We start from the raw sequence: 25,530 nt of genomic DNA, 5'->3' as shown, positions 1-25,530 counted from the left end.
TACTAATATAGTACCCAAAAAAACAAGCAAAGTTGATTGTGCACACAATCAACAGCACTCTTGCATTTAACATAACAGTGGACGAAATGTCATCCACTGTTAGTCCCGTCCTATATATATATATATATATATAAGGTCGGAATTGTGAAAAAAACACTAAAAAGAGCAAAAAAATAACTGGAAGAGCAAAAAAACCTATATGTTATGCCACTCTTTAGGTGCTCAAACGAAGGTCACTCACAACGAGCATAGCATCCTTTTTGCGCAAAGACTTACTCGCACTAAAATAGTGCCAGTAAAAGTCTAAAAGTGTTTGCTTAGACTTTTATTAGAGCTATTTTAGCACCAGTAAAAATCTTTTTGTACAAAAAAGATGATGAGCATCCATCATGCCGTGCAAATGAATGCTCAGAGTGAGTGACTTTCGTTTGAGCACCTAACAAGCGAGCAACTACCAATATATATATATATATATATATGATTGGAGGAGAAGGATTCATGTGGAAGACCCAGAATGATTTTTTTTTTTGTTCATATCACCAACCCCAATTGTTTTGGGATGAAGGCCTAGTTGTTGTTGTATATGAGTAATGCTACCATGCTCCCAGAGTACCTACTCCCACGTACTAGAAATCATGGTTGTATCTTATCAATTAAACCTTTGGATGTAATCAACATTGTTTATTTGATAGGAATCATGCTTTTGATCATGTTTTTGGACATAAAATTTAAAGGTCTTAAAAAACTTACATGTATGCTATAAACATATGATCCAAAACTTGTTTTCTACTAAATAATGCTTATAGATCATGTCTATAGGGCCTGATCAACAAAAAAAAGGTTTAAGAAATTAGAAAATCTAAACCTTATATTAGGTGGTGGGAGTAGGTACTCCGGGAGCACCTTATATATATATATAACCACAATAAATTCAACAATATTGCCAATCACATCATTTGTTTACTTGTTATTTAACTTGCTAATCACAAAAAGCACAAATAAATCAAACATCAGCCATATTTGTAGTGAGCAGCATGTATGGTTCTTTTTGCAATATGGAAAGAACCCTACAATGGCCAGAAGTAAAAAGCATGTATGGTTCTTTCGCAGTCTCATTTTTCTTTGGTTAGGCACACTGGAGGATACCCTCCCATGGTTATCTAACTGAGACCCCCCAACTAAGATGGTGCAGTACCACAGAACCAACCATCACAGTGATCTCCTTGAACACTTATTACTAAACTGACAGTTCTAGCTCATGGGGGAAAAAACCAGGATCATGCAGAACTTCCAACGATCAGACTGATCATAAAAACAAAAAAAGAGAGAGCCTACTGCTTTCTTCAAATTTACATCAGCCTCCAAAATGCAAATAAAAACTATGTGATTCTACAGCTACATTATCATAACAGACGTCAGAGAATAAGGAGAAAATGGATGATTGCCTTCAATGTGATCATCCACTGGTTACACAAGAAGATGGTGTTCCTCCGCTCCTCAGCATGCCTTGATCAGTAAGCTGCCATATAAAGGGACAGCGTGCATCTGCCTTTTCCCACCACACTACTTTTGGAATATGTCGAGACTTCAACTTAGTGCTCCATGCTCAAGAAAGCAAAAGAAAATAAAAGAGAAATTGAGCTAACCAGCCTGATCCAGCATTCAAACTGTCCATTACTAGCCTTAATACCGTGTCAAGCAATGGACTGAACTGCAACAACAAATCCAAGCCCCATTGTCCAGTAACAAGGCCATGTAGATGCCCCCTCTAAAAACTGTAGAATGGTGGTAAAAATACATAATATTTAGATGAGTATCTTCAAGCAAGTCTTAGGGCATGAGAGACAGCAAGAGATGTTTTAATTTATCTGCATTGACTCTGAATGGTATTTATCCAGGTCTGCATCAAGGTCTTCAGTAGAAACACGTTCACCACGTCCTTTGCCCCTTCCTCGCCCTCTACCCCATCCACGGGCCCCACCACCACCTCGGGAACGAGCTGCAGCAGCAGCAGCAGCAGCTCCTCTTCCTTGGTTGCTGTTAGATCATGAACAGCAATAATTAGAACACTTGAAAGCCTCTAATTGCACAAGTATAGAAGATTCAAAGGATTCTTAACAACAAAGAGAACGACTAACAAAGCTAAGCACCAATATGTTGGCAAAGTGCTCACAAGAGAACAACGTTGCTTTTGCACAAAGCTGCATGTACATTACCAGGTGGATGAATACAGTTGAGTCAAGTACGTTCTTGAAGTCAGCTCTCATACAAATACACCTTTTTTTTAATTATATTGCTCAAATGCACATACATATCTTTAAACCAAACTTAAAAAACTATATGATCCTACACCAAAACGTGTTTCTTGACATCTTTGAAGCATATCAAAACTAGCACCAGATTACCGACTTCAAATTTTATAGGTGTAAGATGATTTTTAGATAAATAAATATACAAACATGGCATGTATATTTATTAATAAAATTGCTGAGACAATCCCTGTTTAGTTGACAGAGTTTGGCATGTAAATTTTAGCGTCAGGCAATTGCTTGTCAACAGAATCATCTTGATACACAAACCAGCTAATAGATTCTTACCTTTTGACAGCAACAGAATTTAGAAACACATTCAGACAAGATGACAGCTAAATTAGGAGGGAGCACATCATGTGCCACACAATGTCACAAATCGGAAATCTCAAATCTCACAGTAAATTAAATAATTGTATCTATTGGTAAAATGTTGGGACACATTGCTATATATAAGGAAAATCTTATGGTAAATTAGAAAGAAATTTAAGGGAAAACTCACAGTAAATTAAGAAATTGTTTATTGATCAAATCTTGGGGAAAGAGTGCATGAAGAAAAAAGAAAACAATATATACTATAACCAAACAAAAGTATAAAAAATATAAAAAGTGCTTTATTGCATTACTATTAAGATAAAAATGTATGCGACCTCTTAAAATAGGTTATATTTTGAAAACATCATTTTTTGGAATTATTAGCTTTTGAAAATGATAAAGCTCATGCCATTTTCAAAATATTGCTGATATTTGTAATATAGCTGCTACCAGGATGGCACTAAATGATCCTACAACCACAGAGTCTGAGTTGAGTTGTATGATACCAGTATACACAATGCCAGTTAACTATTACATGTATTCTGTTTTCAGTTTATGTTTATCTCACAAACAGTTCTTGCCTCTTGTTTTATGAGAGATATTTAAAACTGGTGAGTCAACTCCTTGACTAGTTTTGACTCAGCCTGGCTTCATTTACTGGGTTAACCCAGTGCATAGACTCGGGATCCAGCAAAACGAAGTAAGACTCGGTTGAGACATAGTGTGACTTCCCGAATTACAAAAGTGAAGCCAAGTCAAACTATTGACTTTGCTAGTCACAGTTTGACCTGGTTTTATTGATTATATGAATATAAATATAAACATAAATAAATATATACTTATATATGCTAATTTTGATAATTTTAAGTGTTTCTTAAATTATGGTATTATTAATTGATATTTGAAGTTTAATGCTTGTTTTTGTTGTTCTTTTGTTTCGAGTATTCATCTTGATAGTCAAAATCTATGTTAAGAAATATACAGGTACACAGCTTGGTTGTAGCATGATATTTAATTTATTTCTTGCATTTACAAGTAATCACATCTGTATTTCTTTTGCTATAATAGTGCACTATTCTTACATAAAATAAAAAAATTAACAAAACCTTGCCAACACAGAGTTGACTCATCCGAGTCATAAGTCAACTTTGGATGGGTTGATTCCCGAGTCACTGGGGTTTTGAACACGTTTAGAAGTTTAACATAAGAAAACATTAAGTGGATGTGTGGAACTTAATCAATCTTAAGTGGAATATGGATTAACTGGTCGCTAAGTCTTTAGTCAAGGAAATGCAATTAGGTTTCAGCAGAATGATGGCTTATGTAGACCAGTGTTGTGGGAGGCGTACGCCTCAATACCTGAAGCGTACGCCTCAGAGGCGAAGCGCACGCTCAAGGTACTGAGGCACTGTAGTGAGGCGTTTCAGGCTTGAAACACACGCTTCACTCATGTGAAGCGCATGCCTCAAGTCGAAACGCGCTTCGCTTCTAAAGCGTACGCATCATGGCACTGTTTCTTCATTTGTGTAGTCCCTACAAACTGCCACTTTCTCGCCAAAATCCGTCGGCGGAAAACCACCCCGATACCCGAAAAACCATCGGACCCAGGATGATCACGGCGGCAGACTTCTACCACGTGATGACAACGGTTGTTCCGCTCTATGTGGCGAAGATCCTGGCCTGCGTTACTACACCCTGATGCAGAGGTCCCAAGTCGCAGCCGACCACCTCACCTTCCCCTTCGTCGTCAAGGCCTGCGCGGCGCTTGCGGATCTCCCGCTCGGTAGATCCCTCCATGGATGGATTCTGAGCTGCGGGCTGGTTCGTGACCCCTTCATCGCGAGCTCCATGATCGGTATGTATTGGAAATCCGGCGGGGTTGGTGATGCGTGCCAATTGTTTGAAGAAATGCCTCAACGAGATGTTGTTGCTTGGAACGCCATGATTGCTGGGTTCCTGAAGAGGGAGGACATGGGGTCTGCTCGGGCTTTATTCAAGTCGATGCCTGCGGAGAGGTCTTTGGCTACCTGGAACACCATGATCACCGGCCTAGCGCAGAATGGGATGTCGACGGATGCGCTCGGGCTTTTCCGGCGGATGCAAGCCGAGGGCTTGACGCCGAATGAAGTCACATTGGTTGGTGTTCTTTTAGCTTGTGCTAAATTGGGTGCGCTGGAGGTCGGGAAATGGGTGCACAAGTACATCGAGAAGAACGACATTAAGCTGAGTGTTTTCTTGAGTAATTCTCTCATAGATATGTAGGTGAAAGGTGGAACTTTGGAATACGCACGCCAAGTGTTTGATGGTGTGTGTGAGAGGACAGTGGTCTTGAAGCTTATTTTATTATTTTGATCATGAAGCTTACGCTCCAACGCCTCGCTCCATAACATGCTCAACGCATGTAGACATAATAGATTCTTCATTCAGTGAAATATAATAGTAAAATATTGGAGATAAGAGGATGATTGAAATTTCTTCATAAAAAATGAGAATGAGTGAAAGACACATCATAAGGCTCATCTTCTTGATGGTTAATTCTTCCAACTTTGTCAATGTTGTCTTCTTAATACATGGTGATCTCCCATATTTATCCCATTCCCCATCACGATAGGTAGGATAGAATACCACCTAACCCAGTATCCACAGTTGTAAAACATACCAATCTCATGCATGGTGGCGGTGTGCAGTGCACCACCTGCTCCATATGACATGCTGATGAACATCAACAGGCTTGGGAAATCCATGGTTAGAAACCCCACAGGAGACATGTCTCAATCATTGTGTTTTGCAAGGTGTACAACAATTAAGGCTTTTCAGCAGATTAACCATTCGCTGAAGTTTTCTTGTTTGCTATGTCTGTTAAACCCCAAATATGTTACACCTCTATCAAAACCAGACATAGCAAACCATAATCACAAAATCTCATGCCCCATGTGGGTCTTTACTTCTCACTCAACTAGTAACCACTAAAGAACACAGAGAAACAAGAAAAGTTCAATGCAGAACATGTTTCCCAAATACTGAAATATGTGAGCAATCCAACAAAATTATAGAACTGATGAAACAATAGCAAATTAAAAAGAGGCAGATCTTAAAAACAATATAATAAACTAATTCATATCTACTGGCATATTCGCACTTCCATTTAAACTCTCTTAAAAAATGTCCAAAAGCATTTATTTCAATATCAAAGGCATTTGTGATTGGAAACAAGAAAATCATATCTAGGCTACAAATGAGGCTAACAAGAGAAGATGCTCTAGACATAAATAATTACCTTTTGGGAATGCCATTAGGGTTTCCAAACAAGCCATTTGTAACCTGAGGTATTGAACCAGAGGTTGACAGATTGGTTGCAACAATCTCAATTTTCATTGGCTTCCCATCAAGCTGCACATTGTTGTACCGCTTCACAGCTGCTACAGCATCTGATCTTCGTGAAAACACAACTTCAGCTGTACCCTGAAAGCATGGATCTTGTATATCATTATCAACAGATACTAAATCTCATAACTCACATAAGATCACAGTCACCTACCTTTGACCTGCCACTCCTATCATAGTGGATGGAGAATCGTTTCAAATCACCCACCTCTGAGAAAAGTTCCTGCCGAATGTATAATAGAGTTACAGATCCTGATGTTCCAGGTTGTGGAGCAGTGAATCACTATAAATATGAAAGTCAGAGCAAGGTTTAACTCAGCAGAAACAAGTGATAGATCTGAACTGCATGCACATGAACAAAATAAAACGCCAAAATAATCGACCAGATGTTGAAGTCAGTTCCGTTTAAAACTCGAGTGGTATAAGCTTAGACACTCCTCACCAAAGTATACTACTGATGACAGTCTTCATGCACCATGAAATGCATAAGAAAATCAATGCTGCATAGGACATCTGGGGTAGAAGACAAGGATGTCATGAATACGATTGACAAAGGAGTCTGCTAATGGTTTAGAAACTTGTTAGTTACCCTGCCTTCTGAAAAATATGGCACCAAAAATGAATAGCTACCATAACATTTCAAATTTTCATGCTTCAAAATGTATATATACTAGGAAAGATAATTTGTTCCCATCAAACCTCAAATGACTAGGCTTTAAACCTATGTCACACGGACTCTTCTAACAGGGCACCACACCAGCGTCGCACCCGCACCCAGGCGGGTGCGACACTTGGACACAGCTTCCTTTGTGTTAGGTGAAGTCCACCACACTGAGGTTTATTTATATCCAAAAGTAGATTCAGTTAACCCTAATCGAGTCCATTTTTATCTATATTATATATACAAATACATAAATGCACACACATACACGTAGTGTTAACTTAAAACTGTTAATATATATACCCTCCCCGCACCCAAGTTTTTTTAAAGTACCACATTGCCGTACCCGCACCCGCACCCACACCTATGTGACATAGCTTTAAACCCTTGTACGTGTTTACCTACAGCGGTGCACAGATGACACAGATGACCCCAAAATATAGGTAAAGTACAAAAACACAGAATGATATTGATGTGACAAAATTATATAAACTTGATAGAAGGAACCAAGGCATCATGGAAGAAACAATCAAACATATCCATCAATCCAATCCCTTGTATTTTTTAATATGTTTTCAACATTTACATCCATCTCATGTCAAATAAGGCTACAAAAGGTTTCAATCCCATCCAAATGGCTATGACATTGGCTTTTATGCTCGTTATGAGCTTGGCTCTATGCCTACTACAACGGTTTTAACTGCTGCGTGTCACTACCAAGTAGTTATTTAGGTAAAAATACGCAACCCACAAGATCAAGTGATGACGAGAGACTACACAATCAGATGATCATAATTATCAAGGTTCAAAATTTAAAACATAAATGCTATGTAAGCACCAGTCAACCTATGAAGGAAGATGTTGGCTATGATATTCTGCAAACACAAAATCAATGAGAATATAAGGATAAGAAGATTAATAGTGAAAGTAAAAAAACTCACCAAAAGAAAAAAACCCAGTCTAGACCCTATGAGGCTGGGATTTGACATTTCATGAAATAATAATGCAGACACAGAATAGAAGTAGAACTTTGTAAAATAATCAAACAACTCATGAAAATCATTTTTGGTAAAGTAAAATTTTTTCCATAAAAAAGGGGAGACCGTCCAAAAGGAAAACTAAGATACATATTAAATTAATTGTCATGTCTGTCAAGGAAAACAGACATAAAACCCTAAGGAAAGAGAACATCCAAGTTAAGTTTTGTAAGAATTGAGGTCAGAAAGTAAATATAATACAAAATTCACACCAACATAGTCACCATGATCTTTCGGTGACAAAAGAGAAATGTGACACACACACACACACACACACACACACACACACAGCATCCTTGTTTTCTCAGATATTTTATGATATGATACGAGTAATGATACTTACAACCTTGATACAGACAACTAGTTGAAAGTCTCATATACTTGACCAGTGGCGGAGCCACATTAGGGTCAGAGTGGGCACGTGTCCACCCTGACCTGAAAATCTCTCTATAGAGGGATTTAGGTTAGGGTTGACGCTGCTCACCCTGACCCAAAATACATATTAAAGATCAGGTCAAGGTAGGCATCACCCTGACCAGACCCAACCCAACCCAACCCTCTCTCTCTCTCTCTCTCTCTCTCTCTCTCTCTCTCTCTCTCCATAACTAAGTCGGGGCCAGCCATCCGTTGTTCGGAAGCTCTCCAGAGCACACCCCTACGTTGTTGGGTCTTCTTATTCTTGTTTCTATTTTTTTAATTATTCCATGAATCATGAATGAATTTAGGTTTTTTTTAATTATTACATTAATCACTTGATAGGGTTTGGATTTTAGGGGTTTTATTTTTTTTAACTAACATAATGTGTCATGTTTGTTGGTGTTTATGTTTTTCATTTAGTTGTTTTTTTAATAACATGAATGTTTAGTTAGGGTTTAGGTTTTTTGTGTTTTTTAGGAGTTAGGGTTTTGATTTGCTTTTTTACTGGCGTAAATGTTTAGTTATAGTTTTAGGTTTTTTGTCTTTTTTTTTTCAAATAGCATTAGATATGACATGAATATTTAATTAGGTATTTATGTGTATTTTTTAATCAACATTAGACAGGATTCCATGAAAGAATGCATGATTTTGGTTAGAATTTTAGTTTTTTTTTCAATTAGTGTAACTACAAATGATATTTGTTAGGATTTAAGGTTTTGATTTGGTTATTTTTACAGTGAATTTGTGCCCACCCTAGTTTAGATTCTTGGCTCCGCCACTGTACTTGACCATATCTAGGCTACAAATTATCTATGCAGTTCATGTAGTTATTAGTGCTCTCAGGATAGTTCACTTAGTCAGTGTACTCAGGATCATCAGATATGTGAGAGACACTATTGTTGCGCACTTGTTGGACACATACGCAGCACATGAAGCGCAAGCCACAAACATGCACGCTTTCACCAGCGATGCACGGAACGTCAGCAAGCCACAAGGTGCAGACCCAACAACACAAAGCGCGCCCCAGCATTGCAGACCGCTCAGGACCACTTTCGCCTAGTCAGCTTGATGAGCTGGAGCATCAGACCAGCTAGACATTCCATGATTGGCTAGGGGTAGACGTCAGGGCTGACTGAGTCCAGGTGGGCACCATGTCAGCCAGTGTTGACTTTCTGATTTCAACTGGGCTTATAAATATAGGTTCAAGTTTTGTAAAAGGTGTCCTTTTGTAAACCTAATTTTCGAATCCAATAAAATGGACTCCAAGTGGAGTTTTGGGCCTCTCATTGAAGGGATTTGGGCTCCAAACAGGGAATTCATTCTTTTAAGGAGATTCACGTACCTCCATCCTTCTCATCTCACGCATCTCTTTTCATTTCTTCCATCTTCTACCTTTTCTTCTTCCTCATTAACGCATTTCTGTAGCAGATCTGAAATTCACGCAAGTGCAGAGATTTCAGACCGTCAGCGACTCGGATTTGACGCTGCAAGAGCTGTGAGACATACTGGCCGGTGCTGAGCATCGATCCAGGTTCATTAGAACCTGATCGACGTCAAGTGATGCAGATTTCAGGTGACGATCGACTGAATCGAGTCTTCGGCAACCTGCCCGAGTTAGCTGAAGCTTCTTCTGCAATTTCTGGCAGTGATTTAGGAGCCTGCACCACTGAACCTCTGTTCAGTTCCATTTGCACGCCGAATGCTCGATCCACAATCTGATTTATTTGGATTGTAGCAGACGGTTCGATTGAGCTCATCCTAGCTCTCAAACATCTTAAAATGTTAAACAGATAAGTGCATTACTTACTATCGCCTAATTGCAGAGAATTACCTATTCTAATTACGACTTTGAATCCGTTTAGAAGAATTCGTTTGAAGCTGAAGTACTGCAAATGTTATTGCATCAATCATGTGTCTGATTTGGGTAAACTACGCATTAGAAGAGTGTGTCAGGTCACAACCTGCATTCATTGCCTCCGATGCCTAGCTGAGCAGCTCTCGCTCGCTGTCATCGTGCACAATTTCCAGAGCTAAGTGCATTTATGACTTTGATTTCTATATTACTGTTAAACTGTGTGTAACTGCAAGTTGTTGCTGTACACATTCTGTTGCAGCCGAGTGTGCGCATAGGAACGGGCAGAACTTGCCTTGTGCACCTGATTCGATGAACGATTGAGCATCTTCTCTCAATGTCGTTAAAATTGGGAAATAGCTAAGTGCAATAACATTGCTTCTACTTTCGTTTCATACATTTGTACACGGTTAAATCCAGTATTCTGTTTGCAGCATGGCAATATACGGATAGAAGTGGCTGAGCTGAATTAGACATTGTGTGCAACTGAACTGAGCCAGCTGTGGTGACAATAGGGCATGTTGAATTGTACTGTTGACACTGGTGTTTGTGCACGCTGACAAGAAGGTCGGCCTGTGCGCTGATGCGATACCGTGGCTGTAACGTTGTTGTGCAACGAACTGCTGGGAACAGCCTACGCGCAACATCTTGTGCGCGGAACCTTGTGGCTTATCAGAGTGGATTGCGGGTGGTACTGCAACACTATGCACTAATGGTATGTTCTCATCATCATCTGACACAATATTAAGAGACTTTTGACATGCTAATTTTGGAGGCTTTACTCGAGATCGGCTCTCTACTACTGGCTTCTGTATTTTTCTTGGAAGCTCCATGATCTTATGGAAAAGCAAGAAACAACAAAAGGTTGCTTTATCTGGAATAGATGCAGAATATAAAGCTACGACTCAAGTCACTCTTAAGATTATTTGGATACGATGGTTATTGAATGTGTTGGGAAACTCCTGTACAAGACTCAATTATATTGTAACCTATGTCACATAGGTATGGGTGCAGGGGTGCGGGAAGGTGTATATATATATATATATATATATATATATATATATATATATATATATATATATATATATATAAAATCTTGGACAGACCTGGATCTGTATACACAAACTTATTCAAACCTGGGTTTACTTTGACTCAGGTCTGAATCAGACTGAGTCAAAGCAAACCCAACAGACCCAGGTTCAATTTAGACCTAGGTCTGCTTTGACACAAGACTGAGTCTGACTTGGGTCAAAATATGTTCAGGTCCGATTCAGATCTGGGTTACTTTGTCCCAAGTCTGAATCAAACTTGAGTCTAAACAGATCCATGTCAATCAAATTTGGATTAGACCCAGACTTATATCAGACCTGAGTCTGACCTGGTGAACACTTGACTGCTTGCTTGTGCCAGGTGTTGTAAAACTATAAAAACATAAAAAAATGAGAAAAGGGGAGAGAAAAAGGAGAAAATGGGAGAATGAGAAGGAAAGACTCATCGTGGATGCAACAGAGAAGGAGGAGGGGTCGAAAAAAGAGAAGCAAAAAGGACTAGGAGAGGAGGAAGAAAGATACGTACCTCTCCCCCTAAAATTTTTGCATCCCTTTTAGTGACTCCACCATTCAGGTACGTACCTCTCTCTCTCTCGTTCTCCCCTTTTCACCATTTTTTTTTATTTTTTTGTAGTTTTATCTCCCTCCCCTAAAACTTTTTTTTAAGAGACCAAAATAGACTCGGCCAAAGTTGACCAAAATGGACTCGGTTAAAGTTGACTGAGTCCATTTTGGACAAAGCCGCACCGGGTGTGGTGGCCTATTAGCCGAGTCCATGTGACAAATTGTGACAATATGATTGCTATTCATATTGCAAAGAATCCAGAGTTTCATAACCAAACCAAACACATTGAAATAGATTGTCATTATACAAGGAGAGCTTATGAATATGGAGTATGGGGTTATTGGGCTGGAACATGTGAGCTCAAAGAATCAAATTGCAAATGTATTTACTAAGAGTCTTGCTCCTTCACATTTCAACTCTTTCCTTTCCAAACTCGGAATGATCATGTTACATCATTCCAAGTTTTAAGGTGAGTGTTGAGACATATGTAAAATAGTGTTTAACTAGTCTTGTGCTACTATTTATGTATTCTCTTGTATATTATTTCATTGTTAGCGGTAATTTAGTCATGTATATTTTATTTTTTGTTCTTACCTCAGCCCTTAAAAAGAAAAGAGACTCATTCTTGAATATGAGAAGGATAGTCAATTTCTTTCCTCTTCTCCTTTGTGCTTCATTTGAGAATATCTAACCCTAATGCAAGTTTAGAGTTTTCTCGCTGACAGACATTGAGCTCATACTTGACAACCAACTATGCATACTCATCAACAATAATAAGTACCAATTTACTACTATCACTTTACTGAATGCCCCATTCTTCGTATTACTCAAACCACCCATTTGATAAGAGTCACAGAAATTACAATGCTTGACCCACCCTTAAGCATAACAACTGCCAAAAAAAGTGATTGAAATGCTTCCAGCTTGAAATCCTACATTATTTTCTACTGCCCCCACCTACTAGTTCCTTGCAATTTCGCCAATATAAAACTAAAAATAAAAAAGAGAGCTCATGACAAGTTACTTTCAAAGTCTAAACCCAAAGATACCAAACATCACAATTGGGCCCGATAGCCGAACTCTAAGGAATTCTCATTCTCTACCAACTAATCTTTAGCTTACTCCAAAAATTTTCCACCGCAAAATAGAATTAAAATTTAAAGAACAATCAAATTCGGGGATCAGGCCAAATGGTTAAACATGTGACCGTCGATGTCAACCATGTGAACTTTGTGTTGCAAACAGCGATGTATTATGCTTTGTGCTAAATAAGTCGATCTAAATATAGACAAATATTTAATTTGTTAATTTATTTGTTCATTGATCATCTTTAGTTAAGAGGCAAATGGGCAGAAACCTAAAACGACTTGCTAAAGATGTATATCGTCATCAAGCCCAATTCTGAAGTTGTTTTTTTATGGCATAATTTTGGGGATTCAAGTGTGAACGAATCCAAGGACGCCTGGTGAGGATGGGAAACTCCATCGTTATACCAATCTAGCCCAGGTCGGTAAATCTGATCTCGTTTCTTATGTTAATTTGGTGATTTGGTAGATGGGCATGAGATTGGAGATTGAGTTTCACCTAGTCCAGAGCAATTAAGCGAAAAAAGGCGAGAAAAGAAGAACAAATAGACCAATTATGAAAAGGAATAAGAAAGAAGAAGAAACCTTAATATCTTCATTCGAAACGCCATAATCCAAGTTCGAGATGTAAAGCTTCGTCCCCGTCTCGATCGACCGTGCTGCCGCCTGGCCGGGATACACCGCCGCCCCCTGATCCATGAACATATCGTGCTGCCACGACGTCTCCGGCGCCGCCTGCATCGCCTGATCCACCAAAAACACGAAGAGAATGACTCAGAACGACCTAACCCCCATTCAAAGGCCCAGAAACAAATGGGAGAGCACAAATCTGCCGTGATCAAGATCAAAGAATTCAATCCCGAACAAAAACTCATCCAAATGAAAACCCTAACCAGATAAAACAACAACAAGAACCTCGAAAAAGGCTCACATTTCCGACGGCGTAAGGGTTCGCCCGATTCGCGGCGCGATTCGGGAATCGGCGGGCGGGGCCGGGGCCGGAGGCGGAGGGGCCGCCGCGGCCCCTTCCCCTTGATCCGCCACCGGCGGGCTTCTTGTTGCTCTTGATGAGGTCGTCCAGGGTCATGTCCAAGGCGTTGGACATCTTCGCTCGGCCTGCAAGAAGCCTAAGATGATGAGATCGGACGGTCGGGAGGGGAGTAGGAGGCGACGAAGAACCCCTTGAGAGAGAGAGAGAGAGAGAGGGGTTGGGGTTAGGGTTTTGGAGGGGCAAGGAAAAGAGGAGGAAGGGAGGGGGACTGAGGAAAGAGATAGGGAGGGCTTTTGTGAGTGCAAGCAGGAGTCTTCAATCATCAGCAATGTCATAGGTTATATCATTGAATCTTAAAGGCCAATCACGTGAAAGAGTCGCGTGGGCTCCACAGTCCACACCACTTTAAATGCGGGGGGCCCCATCAAATTCAACGGATGAGCTTTGGTATGAGATTGCTCATGTTTGCGAACCCCTTACTCTCTTTTTTTCATTTCGGATTGGCGAGACGCCTTACACGGGCCCAGCCCGTAGAAAAAAAGTTTTGGATCTTGTGATTATAGCATATATGTATATTTTTTAAGACCTTTAACAATCAATGGCTCACAATGTATCAAAATTTCATGATTTAAAATATTTTACTTTTATCTTCAAAAAACATGATCTAAAGCATGATTCCTATCAAATAAGCTATGTTGAGTAAATTCATAAGGTTTAATTAAGAAGATACAACCTACAACCCCGATTTTTAGTATGTGAGATATATATGGGGCTACATTAAGTCATATTGCCATTACCTATAAATGTCTGTTTTTTAATTGTTTCTTACGGAACCAACCTTATAGATGTGATCTACATGTTTTACTTAGAAAGATTTGTTTTCAATCTCTTGATTACGACAAGTAGGTAAGATTTTATATGGCTTCAAAAATCGGCGGTTGACAATGTAAGATACTTTTTGGGGTCATAAAATCATGTTTTTTCATCGAGAAAACATGATCCAAAAGCAAGTTCTCACTATTTTGAATATGTTGAATCCATTCAGGAGGCCAGTTTAGATAAAAAAAACTTGCACATAGGAGATTCGAACTCAATCATAGGTAATGGCACCATTACTAAAACATTACCATCTCTCTCTCTCTCTCTCTCTCTCTCTATATATATATATATATATATATATATATATATATATATATATATATATATATATATATATATATATATATATATATATATTTGCGCTTTTTTTGTTTTATTTTTAAATTTTGATCATATAGATGTAATCTAAGTTTAGTGTGGTGAAAACCAAGTATGGTGCATGTTTGGGGGTGGGCCTAGCCCTTTTCTCAATTAGCAATAAAAGGCCCCTCCCTACTTCTGCCAGGAGCGGGTCGAGTCTATATCATCGCGGAGCAACTATAGCATTTGGATCAGATCTATTTAGTTGACAATTCATCCGGTGACTTCACGCTCACGAAAAAAGCCCCAAGAAGCACCAAACATTTTCGATGAGATCCATGGAGCAATTTTTAGATAGCAAACATTAACCCCCGATGCTATTTCATAAAAAGCAAGAAAATATAAGATAGAAGAGAATGAAACACACATGGTGGTAATTATAGCGGTTCCTTCTAAACCTAGAAAATATCCAAATTCACCTGCTACAAAATTGCTAAGCTAAGGCAAAAATACCAGAAGTAGATACATTATTCGTCTGAGATGGACATGACTTCTTCTAACACTAGAAGACCACATGAAGACACTCAATACCTGAGCATGTTGTGAAAGAAGTACACAAGGCGGGCGGGCTTCGATCATGTCTTTGGGGCAGAGTGGAATGTTTCTATCATGAACGCTGGTTTTATGAAAACCAGGTTTGATAAAAACCTAGTTTAAATCAAGTTTAGAAAAAATAAGGTCACCCTTATTTTTTTAATGACCAAAACTCAGTTTATCGAGTTTTCTTTCTCCCCTAACTCCATGACGCCCTCATTTCCACACACCCCTCTTCCCCCATTCTCCTTCCACCTTCTTGCCTTAGATGCAGCCAACCATTTTTGGTTGACAGACAGCTGAAAAATAGCATGGCCTGGTATCGCCCAACGAAAGCAGTACCAATCGACCATTTTAAAATCAATAACTGGTTGAAAATCTCATTCTTTTTTTTTTTGCATTTTTTAAGTTCTTTGGTCATTTTCCTACCACATGCTGGAAAATAGTTGGGTTGGTGCCATTAGGGAAAGGCAACAAGTGGGAGAGAGTTTCAGTTTATAATGGTCCAAGCCCAATATGCATCAATAAAGAGCCAAACAGCCAAAACTAAAGGCCCAAATGACTAGGTAGGGTCATGTGAAGTAAGTAGGCTAAAAACACGATCAACGTGTCCAAGCTATTGAGGTCAAGAAAGTCTACAAAAACAAGGCACATTCAACAATCAACAAAAAAAGGGGGTGTCTAAGAATCGTTTGACCATAAATGCCCTGTTACTAATAATATTCACTTTAGGATAACCCTCTTTAGGACTATAATTCTTTTTGTTACAAAAACCGGTCTCCTCTTCAATCTGGATGTCCTTAAGAAGACCATCTAAAGTGATTTTTTCATTTTTATGTTTTAGGTGATTCTTATATTCTTTTCAGAAATCAGGTAGTTTCTCAATGATGACTTCAACTTGAAAATCATCATCAAGATACATACCTTCTCTCTTGATCTTATAAGTCAATATTTGTATCTCATGAATTTTAGCAAGTATAGGCTTATCTTCAACAATAAAAAAATTGGCATACTAGTCTACAATAAACCTTTTATTTTTAGCATCTTCTTTATTCTACTTGATCTCAAGAACATTCTATAATTCTTTAGCCAACTCCCAAGGAGAATACAAGTCAAAGAGACAATCGATTAAAATGTTCAAGATACGACCTTTACATCAATAGTTATCTGTGTGCCACTTCTCTCATTCTTTATTCTGTTTTTCTCCATCAACAATAGTGGGACAAGATTTTCTAAGGACATTTGATGTGCAACTTAGACAACAAGAAAAAGACCTACGATTGCCACCACTTAAAGTTTGACCCATCAAATCGATCGAGTTTTTCAAAGTCACGACTCAGCAAATTGATGGAGTTTGATGTTGAACCAGAGATCATATTGAAGTTCTAAAAATGTTGGAACAATTGGTGACCAAAACAGGATTTAGAAAAATTGAGATCTCAAGCCTAGAGGCACGTTCTTAAGATCACTATCTTTAAAACTTCAATCGCCCCACTTCAAAAATTTTGAAGATGCAAAAAGGGTTTGTTCACAACTGAGTTCACAAGATACAATTGGGCTTGAACCTCAAGAGAGTCACTGCTTTGCAAAATCAGGTGACCTCTCCCACACTTGAACTTGGTGTGCCAAATCGAGAATAAAAAATAGAAAGCTTGAAAATTAGAAAATTTGATGATCCAAAAGACGAAAAATAAAAAAATGTATAGAATTTAGGAAGGCCAAGACATTTTCGTGATAAATGAAATTAAAGGTCATAAATCCAATGGTTTGAAAATTGAACGAAAATGACCTTGAACGGTCATGCACCTTTGACTAACGATCAAGGACCTCTAAGACCGTCCAAGAGTCACAATGCCCAATAAATGTTGTATAAATGTATTTTTAAAGTCTTTCAAGAGGCCAAACCATTCAAAAAACGAAAACACAAAAGATGGCTTAGTCAAAGCGAACCTCAGCACCTCACATATGCCTCGCGCCACTGCGAGCGTACAAAGTGCATCATCAAAACACCACATTGTATCTCAAGCGCCCTTAAACACACACGCATGTGCACAAATGACACGTCCATTCCTGCGCAAAGCGCAACAATATCCACAAATCACTTTAATACACAAGGTTTACCAAAGTAAAGAATAGATAACAAACACTATATTTAAACCACCATTTTTTTTTCCTTCTTAGACGTGGGACTAAACATTTTCAAAGCACTTTTGGTGAAAAACAATAAATCACCAAAAACTTTATAAAACATGCTATATTTTAAAACTTTTTCCAATATAAACTTCACTTTATCAGGGATATATACATTGTCCAGTAACATCTGGCGCAAAACTATTATGGCAGCACATCATTCATCATACAATTTAGGCTCAATGATTTCTAGCTTGTCCAATGTCAAAATGGTGTCATTCAAGAGAGAGAGAGAGAGAGAGAGAGAGAGAGAGAGAGAGAGAGAGAGATTTGTCAACAACCTAAGTTCATTGAACTTAATTAAATATCACTACAAGAAAAATGCGACGTAGCGACGACACGTTTTTGTCGCAACACACGCGACGATTAGCGACAGATTTGACGATGAAAGGTTTTCGATCGCTACTTAGCGACAACGTCATCGACAGAAATATTCCGTAGCTAACGGCTCCTGTAAATTTATGATGGCTTAGCGACAGAATAATTTCATCGCCAAAACCGTCGCTAATTTTCCCGTAAATCCCTAACTAAAGCCCTTTTCCCTCTTTTCCTGTTTCCTCTCTCCCGCCCTCCCGACGTCGCTCGACCGACGCCTTCCTCCACCTCCCGATGCACTCCCCGGCCCGTCGCCCCTCGTTCTACCCGGTCTGATGCCTTCCTCCGCCGCCCGACGCACTACCCGGCCCGTCGCCCCGTCATCCCTCGTTCTGCCCAGCCCGTCGCCCCGTCGACCCACGCACTCCCCGGCCCACCGCTCATCACTCCCCGGTATGCCGCTTGTCACCCCCCGTTCCGCCGCCCGTCGCACCCGACCCGTCGCACCCCGCCCGCCGCAGGTAAAGTGTTCTTTTTTTTTCCAAGCAGGGGGTCGCCCCCCGCCTGCCCCTTCTATTTTTTTTTCGGCTGGGGACCCCTGTCGTGTTCTATTTTTTTTGGCAGGGGGTCTCCCCCTGCCGCGTTCGTTCTATTTTTTCCAGCAGGGGGTCGCCCCCTACCGCATTTGGTTTTTTTCGGCAGGGGGGCGACCCCCTATCGCGTTATATTTTTTCCGGCAGGGGGTCACCCGCTGCCGCATTTTGTTTTTTCTGGCAGAGGGTTGACCCTCCTGCCTCTGTTTTTTTTCGGCAAGGGGGCAACCCCTGCCATGTTTTGTTTCTCCCGGCAGGGGGTGTGGACCTCCTGCCTCGTTGTTTTATTCGGGCAGGGGTCGACCCCCCTACCTTGTTGTTTTATTCGGGCAGGGGGTTGCCCCCGTGCCTCATTTTTTTTTTCGGCAGGGGGTCGCCCCCTGTCTTGTTTTTTTATTCGAGCAGAGGGTCGCCCCCATGCCTCTTTTTTTTCGGCAGGGGGGCGACCCCTGCCTCGTTTGTTTTTTTCAGTAGGGGTCGCTCTCATGCCTCATTTTTTTATTCGGTAGGGGGACGTCCTCCTGCCGTTTTTTTATTCGGGCAGGGGGTTTCCCCCCAACCCTCTGCTTTTCCAGCAGGAGGGCGACCTTGCCTCGGTTTTTTTTTTCGGCAGGTGGTGACTTCATTTTAACACAGTGTCTCTTGCAGATTTCTCAACGAAACCCGCTTGTGCCCCGCCACCCGTGGTAAGTAAGTGACAAAAATAATGCAAATCGGGTAAATACCCGTGGTGAGTAAGTGATGCAAGCACATCACATGTTATTTAATTTATTAAATGTAACACTTTACTGTTCACACACTCACTTAGTTGTTGATATCTAGAACTGCTTTGTTGGAGTTTGGAGATCATGCTGATCATGGTTTTAATGTATGAGAATAGAAGTGTTCTTATTTTTGGATTACGGATTCCATGCTAGGAATGGTAGTAGTTAGCGAGATATTAAAGTGTGTTTGCTGCAGGTACATGTTTGACATTTGTTTGATATGAATGATTTTGATGTATTGCAATGTTTGATGTGATTGTATTCATGCTTGCATGTAGTTGCTTTCAATTTGATTATGACTTCCATGTGAAATTGTATAATGAAAGCATGCTTCAAATGAATGTATCGTATCATGAATAGTTTGCACATGAAAATATTAAGTTATCAATGCATGCATCATAATTCTTGTGATTGTATGACATCATATATTGCATGATAAATTTGATATTTTCTTCATCATAGCATTTTGATGGTTCTCTTTTAACTAGTTAGGATACTATTTGTAACATCATATGACAAAATGACTGCAAACCGTGAATGGATGTACCGTAGGATAGTTGATAATGAGTTATCACATGAATATATGAATGATGTTGAAAGTTTTATTGAATTTGCAAGGGCAAGTGTCAGTACAGTGGATCCCACAGGTCGGATTAGGTATCCCTGCAAGATTTATAAGAATAATTGATTTGTAGAGCCTCATGGCGTTAGACATCACCTATACAGGAAAGATTTTGTGAGTGATTATCAGAATTGGACGTTTCATGAAGAAGAATTTAGAAACAATTTTGATGCACGGGTGAATGTGGTGCATGATAATCCATATATGGATTTGATATTTGATGTCGCAGAAACAAAAATGGGTTATGCTATGAGTCCTAGTGATGTAAGAACTGCAGTAGATGAAGAATCACCAAACGATGCAGCTAGTAGATTTTATAATTTACTTAGAGATGCTGATGAGTCACTTTGGAACGATTGCGAGAGTCACACTATCTTGTCTGCAGTTCTTCAACTAATGAATTTAAAGTTCGAGTATAATTTGAGTCAATCATGTTTTGACCGTTTGTGCATGATTGTGAAGAGTATGTTGCCCAAAGATGAGAAATTGCCACAAAATTTCTATTGTGCGAAAGTTATGGTCAACGCTTTAGGTATGGGGTATAAAAAGATTAATGCTTGTCCAAATCACTGCATGTTGTATTTCAAGGATCAGAAAAACAACATATCATGCTCGTCATGTGAGCATCCTTGGTTCAAGCCAAAGACAAGAGGCAATGATAGCACAAGATCAAAGGAAGTTTCATACTAGTTGCTCCGCTACTTTCCTATCACTCCTAGATTGCAACGATTGTATATGTCTTCAAGGACAGCTAAACACATGAGATGACATGCAAATAAAGTTCGACACGATGAAGACAAGATCACACATCCTGTTGACGCTGAAGCTTGGAAGCACTTTGATCGTACTCATCCGAACTTCACAATGAAAGTGAGAAATGTTAGACTCGGTCTATGTACAGATGAATTTAATCCATTTGAGGATAGATCAACTCCATACTCATGCTGGTCAGTATTTGTAACTCCATACAACCTTCCACCAAGCTTGTGTATAAAGCGTCCAAATCTTTTCTTGTCTCTATTGATCCCTGGTCCGACCTCACCTGGCTAAAATCTTGATGTATATTTAAGGCCATTGATAGATAAACTAAAAGTATTGTGGGATGACGATGTTACCACGTATGATGCCCCAAAAAAACAAAAATTCAATATGAAGGTCGATGTTCTATGGACAGTCAGTGACTTCTCTGCATATGGTATGTCATCTGGTTGGAGCACGCATGAAAGGTTGGCATGTCCGTACTGCATGGAGGATACCAAAGCTTTTAGATTGACACATGGAAAGAAGCCTTGCTGGTTTGAGTGCCATCGTCGATTTCTACCTAGCGACCATCCGTTCCGATGGCAAAGAAATGTGTTTAGAGCAGGCACAACTGAAATAAGAGGTTCATCCATAAGTTTGTCTGGCATAGAGATTTTAAGAAGATTGCGATACTTTTCAGGTGTATTAACAGATGCCCGCAGCCCGACACCCTTCCTTGGATTTGAGAAGGATCACAATTGGACAAAGAAATTTATTTTTTGGGAACTATCATATTAGCCGACCCTATTGATACGACATAATTTGGATGTGATGCATGTGGAAAAAAATGTGTTTGATAATGTGTTCAATACAGTGATGAATGTTAAAGGGGGAAACGAAGGATAATCCGAAGGCCCGTATGGATTTAAAAGTAATATGTAAAAAACCAGAATTGGAACTCAAAGAGTATAATGACAAAGTACTGAAACCAAAGGCAAAGTACATGCTTGGACCCGTTCAAATAAAGTAGGTATGTCAATGGTTGAGACAATTGAGATATCCAGATGGATATGTCTCTAACATTGCTTGGGCTGTGAAGATTGACGATGGACAGTTATATGGGTTGAAGAGCCATGATTGTCGTATTTTTATGCAACGATTGATACCCCTAGCATTTCATGATATGTTAGACAAACCTATATGGGTGGTATTGTCTGAGTTGAGTGGATTTTTTAGAACATTGTGCGCATCGGAAGTCATAGTATCTGATATAAAGAATCTCGAGAACTCTGTCATCACTACTGTTTGTCTGCTAGAAAAGATTTTTCTGCCAGCATTTTTCGATGTTATAGAACATTTGATCATACATTTGCTATATGAACTAAGGGTTGGTAGTCCTGTGCAATATCAGTGAATGTACCCATTTGAAAGATATATGTTTTCTTATATTTGTCTCTTCAATGATAGATATTTCAAATTTGAAATGTATATTTTTGACAGATGCATGTTTGACCTAAAAAAAAAAGTTCGTAATAAAGCAAGAGTAGAAGGCTCTATTTGTGAGGCGTACACTTTAGAAGAGTATGTACTTTGAACCTCACATTCCAACACATTACACATGCCCGCCTCGTAACGATGATGGAGAACAATTTACTGTAGCTGACAAGCTGTTAATATTTCAACCACTTGAGCTTGAGCATGCATTTAGTAGTTGCCGATCAAGACTTTTGACAGATCGAGAGCAAGACACAGCACATATCTATATTCTTTTTAATTGCTCAGCGATCGACCCATACATCGAGTAAGTATATGTAGACGCAACACAATTATAAATCATTTTATGTTCTATACTTGTATACATGGTTCGATAATATAAGTATTTGTGGTTTGCAGACGATTTGATCTGGAGTTGTGAAGAGAAGTTTCACATCTCCCTGATGCAGAAGTACAAAAAGAACGTGAAACTAAGTTTGTGGAGTGGTTGAAACAGTTGGTAAGGACGCTAACATAAATTGTGTACTTGTAAACAACACTAAGTTACTTAATTGGTCGTGATCACAATCATTGTTTATGTTTGTGTGTAGGTCCGCCATGGTGATGTTAAAGATCAATGAATATGTGATTTAGAAAATGGTTCGACCAAAGTTGTGCAATGTTACAACGGGTACATCGTAAATGGTTATTGATTCCATACAAAAGATTACGGTATAAACAAATCAACAATGAATAGTGGCATGTGTGTCAAGGATAACAGCTACGGTGAAAATGAACATGATTACTACGGTGTTATAGAGGAAATAATGGAGTTGACTTACTTAGACATAAATAATAGGGTAACTTTATTCAAGTGTCATTGGTTTGATCCAACTGCAACAAGACTCAACAAAGCCTCAGGCATTGTGGAGGTGAATCATAAATCAAGGTTTGGAACATATGAACCATTCATATTAGCCTCGCAAGCTCAACCAGTTTATTATACTTCATATCCGAGTACAAAAAAGTCAGATAGAAATGAATGGTGGGCAGTTTGCAAGGTGAAGTCCAAACTATACCCTGAGTATGATCAGTTACAGGAAGACAAGTTAGCTGAAGACAGTGATTACTATCAATCAGATAATATCTATGACTTCTCTTATGGTCACGATGTTGCGCATGATATGCATGTCATATCTCCATTGGTCGATGAAACATTCATAGAAGAATGTGATCCAAATGATATACCAAGTGGATGGGTAAACAATGAAGAAGAAGAAAAAGAAGAAGAAGAAGAAGAAGAATATGAAAGTCAAACAAGTGATGAGGAAGAATTCTCAAGCTAGTGAGCAAAATCTTGCAATACAAACCTCTACTTGAATGTATTGCAATACTCGATGTGAATGATTTGAATTATTTGAATGTATTGTAATACTTGATGCGAATGAATGAGTTGTATTGCAACACTTGATGTGAATGATTTGAATTATTTGAATGAATTGTAATACTTGATACGAATGATTTGAATGTATTGCAATACTTGATGTGAATGATTTGAATTATTTAAATGTATTATAATACTTGATGTGAATGATTTGAATGTATTGCAATACTTGATGTGAATGTATTGCAATGATGTGAATGATTTGCAAGTATTCTAATGATTTGAATTATTTGAATGTATTGTAATACTTGATGCGAATTATTTGAATGTATTGTATGACATTTTTTATTTGTTAGAATATGGTTCGTGGAGCTTACAGTAGTCGTTCATCCAGTAGTAGTCAGGCTCAACCTTCAACTTCATGGGCTCCTGTGATATGTATATCATTTAACTAATTGGATGCTTGATTAGTTGAAATGCGCATTCTGAAAATTTTTAACGTATTTTTTTACAGATGATGTTTCGCCTGTACATGACCCACCTACACCAGTTGATCATACAAGTCAGGAGCCAACACAGGATGCAGAGTCTTCTCAGTCTGGCACAAGAAGACTCATTCAAATAGTGTATATCGATAATCGATCGTAAGTATTTCATTTTCACTTATTGCATATCTTATAAATATTTTATATTGATATTTACTGTGTACCAATTCATATGCAGCGCGAGGTTTGAGACACAAGAAGTAGTACGTGAGATTAGGAATTCACTTCTTTAATATCTACCAGGACCAGTTGCTCAATGAAAAGAGTATCCAAAAGAGGTGATAGACAGATTGTGGTCCTCATTCATGGTATACAGTTGTTTGTCATAGTTAATGTGTTTCATATTTAATTTTTTTTTATAGTCATGTCTAGTAACTTTCTGAAAAAATATATAGGCTTTGAATTGCTTTACGACTACGGTGGATGAACATGATGGAAGGAAGGTGTGGCAGATGGTGACTGACAATCGATTTGCAGACATGCTGCACAATATGAAGACTGCAACAAAAAAAAGCATCTGGCGGAATAGATGATCCACTATAGTGGAAGGGCCATGGCCTTATTAGTGTCAGGAGAGATTATTGGGAGGGAATGTGCGACAAGTGGGTGGGGATGCATTTCGAAATCGTTTTGCGAAGGCTGCACAAAATCAAGTGAAAATGCCCGAAGTCCATCTACACACAAGTGGATCTAAGACTTTTGGGAGCCACCTGAAGAAAATGATAACTCATCAATATATATTATCAATTTTATAAGTATTGTTGCAAACCTGTAGAATCACATATAGAGTTTTTATGACTGCTTTAGAACACATATGAGCATGATATAATCACATATACAGTTTTTTGCCTGCCTTAGAACACATATGAGCATGATAGAATTACATATAAAGTTTTTGCCTACCTTAGAGCACATATAAGCATGATAAAATCACATATACAGTTTTTTTACTACCTTAAAACACATATGAGCATGATATAATCATATATTCAGTTTTTTGACTGCCTTAGAACATGTATGAGCATGACAGAATCACATATACAACTTTTTTATGCCTTAGAGCACATATGAGCATGGTAGAATCACATATAGAGTTTTTCTGACTGCCTTAGAACACATATGAGCATGATGTAATCACATATAGAGTTTTTTTACTGCCTTAGAACACATATGAGCATGATAAAATCACATATAAAGTTTTTTGCCTGCCTTAGAGCACATTTGAGCATGATAGAATCACATATAAAGTTTTTTTTATTGTCTTAGAACACATATGAGCATGCTATAATCACATATTCAGTTTTTTGACTGCCTTAGAACACATATGAGCATGATAGAATCACATATACAGCTTTTTGCCTGCCTTAGAGCATATATGAGCATGGTAGAATCATATATAGAGTTTTTCTGGCTGCCTTAGAATACATATGAGCACGATTGAATCACATATACAACTTTTTTTACT

At 38.8% G+C, this 25,530-nt stretch overlaps 1 protein-coding gene across 1 annotated transcript; it reads right to left on the bottom strand.

Annotated features, from left to right (window-relative positions):
* Nucleotides 1-1,636: 1,636 nt before the first annotated feature.
* On the bottom strand, nt 1,637-13,928 carry LOC149821260 (THO complex subunit 4B-like). Its single transcript, XM_089983046.1, has 5 exons — nt 13,606-13,928; nt 13,260-13,418; nt 6,163-6,231; nt 5,902-6,086; nt 1,637-2,037 (listed from the first exon to the last, which is right to left on the bottom strand). Exons 1-5 carry the CDS (start codon nt 13,777-13,779, stop codon nt 1,860-1,862), a joined length of 765 nt encoding a protein of 254 aa, XP_089839172.1. The 5' UTR covers nt 13,780-13,928; the 3' UTR covers nt 1,637-1,859.
* Between the last annotated feature and the right edge of the window lie 11,602 nt (nt 13,929-25,530).

This window comes from Nuphar pumila, chromosome 12, assembly GCF_984573655.1.
Source record: "Nuphar pumila chromosome 12, dmNupPumi1.hap1.1, whole genome shotgun sequence".
NCBI classification, from domain to species: Eukaryota; Viridiplantae; Streptophyta; class Magnoliopsida; order Nymphaeales; family Nymphaeaceae; genus Nuphar; species Nuphar pumila.
This window is presented reverse-complemented; position numbering and strand designations above follow the sequence as displayed.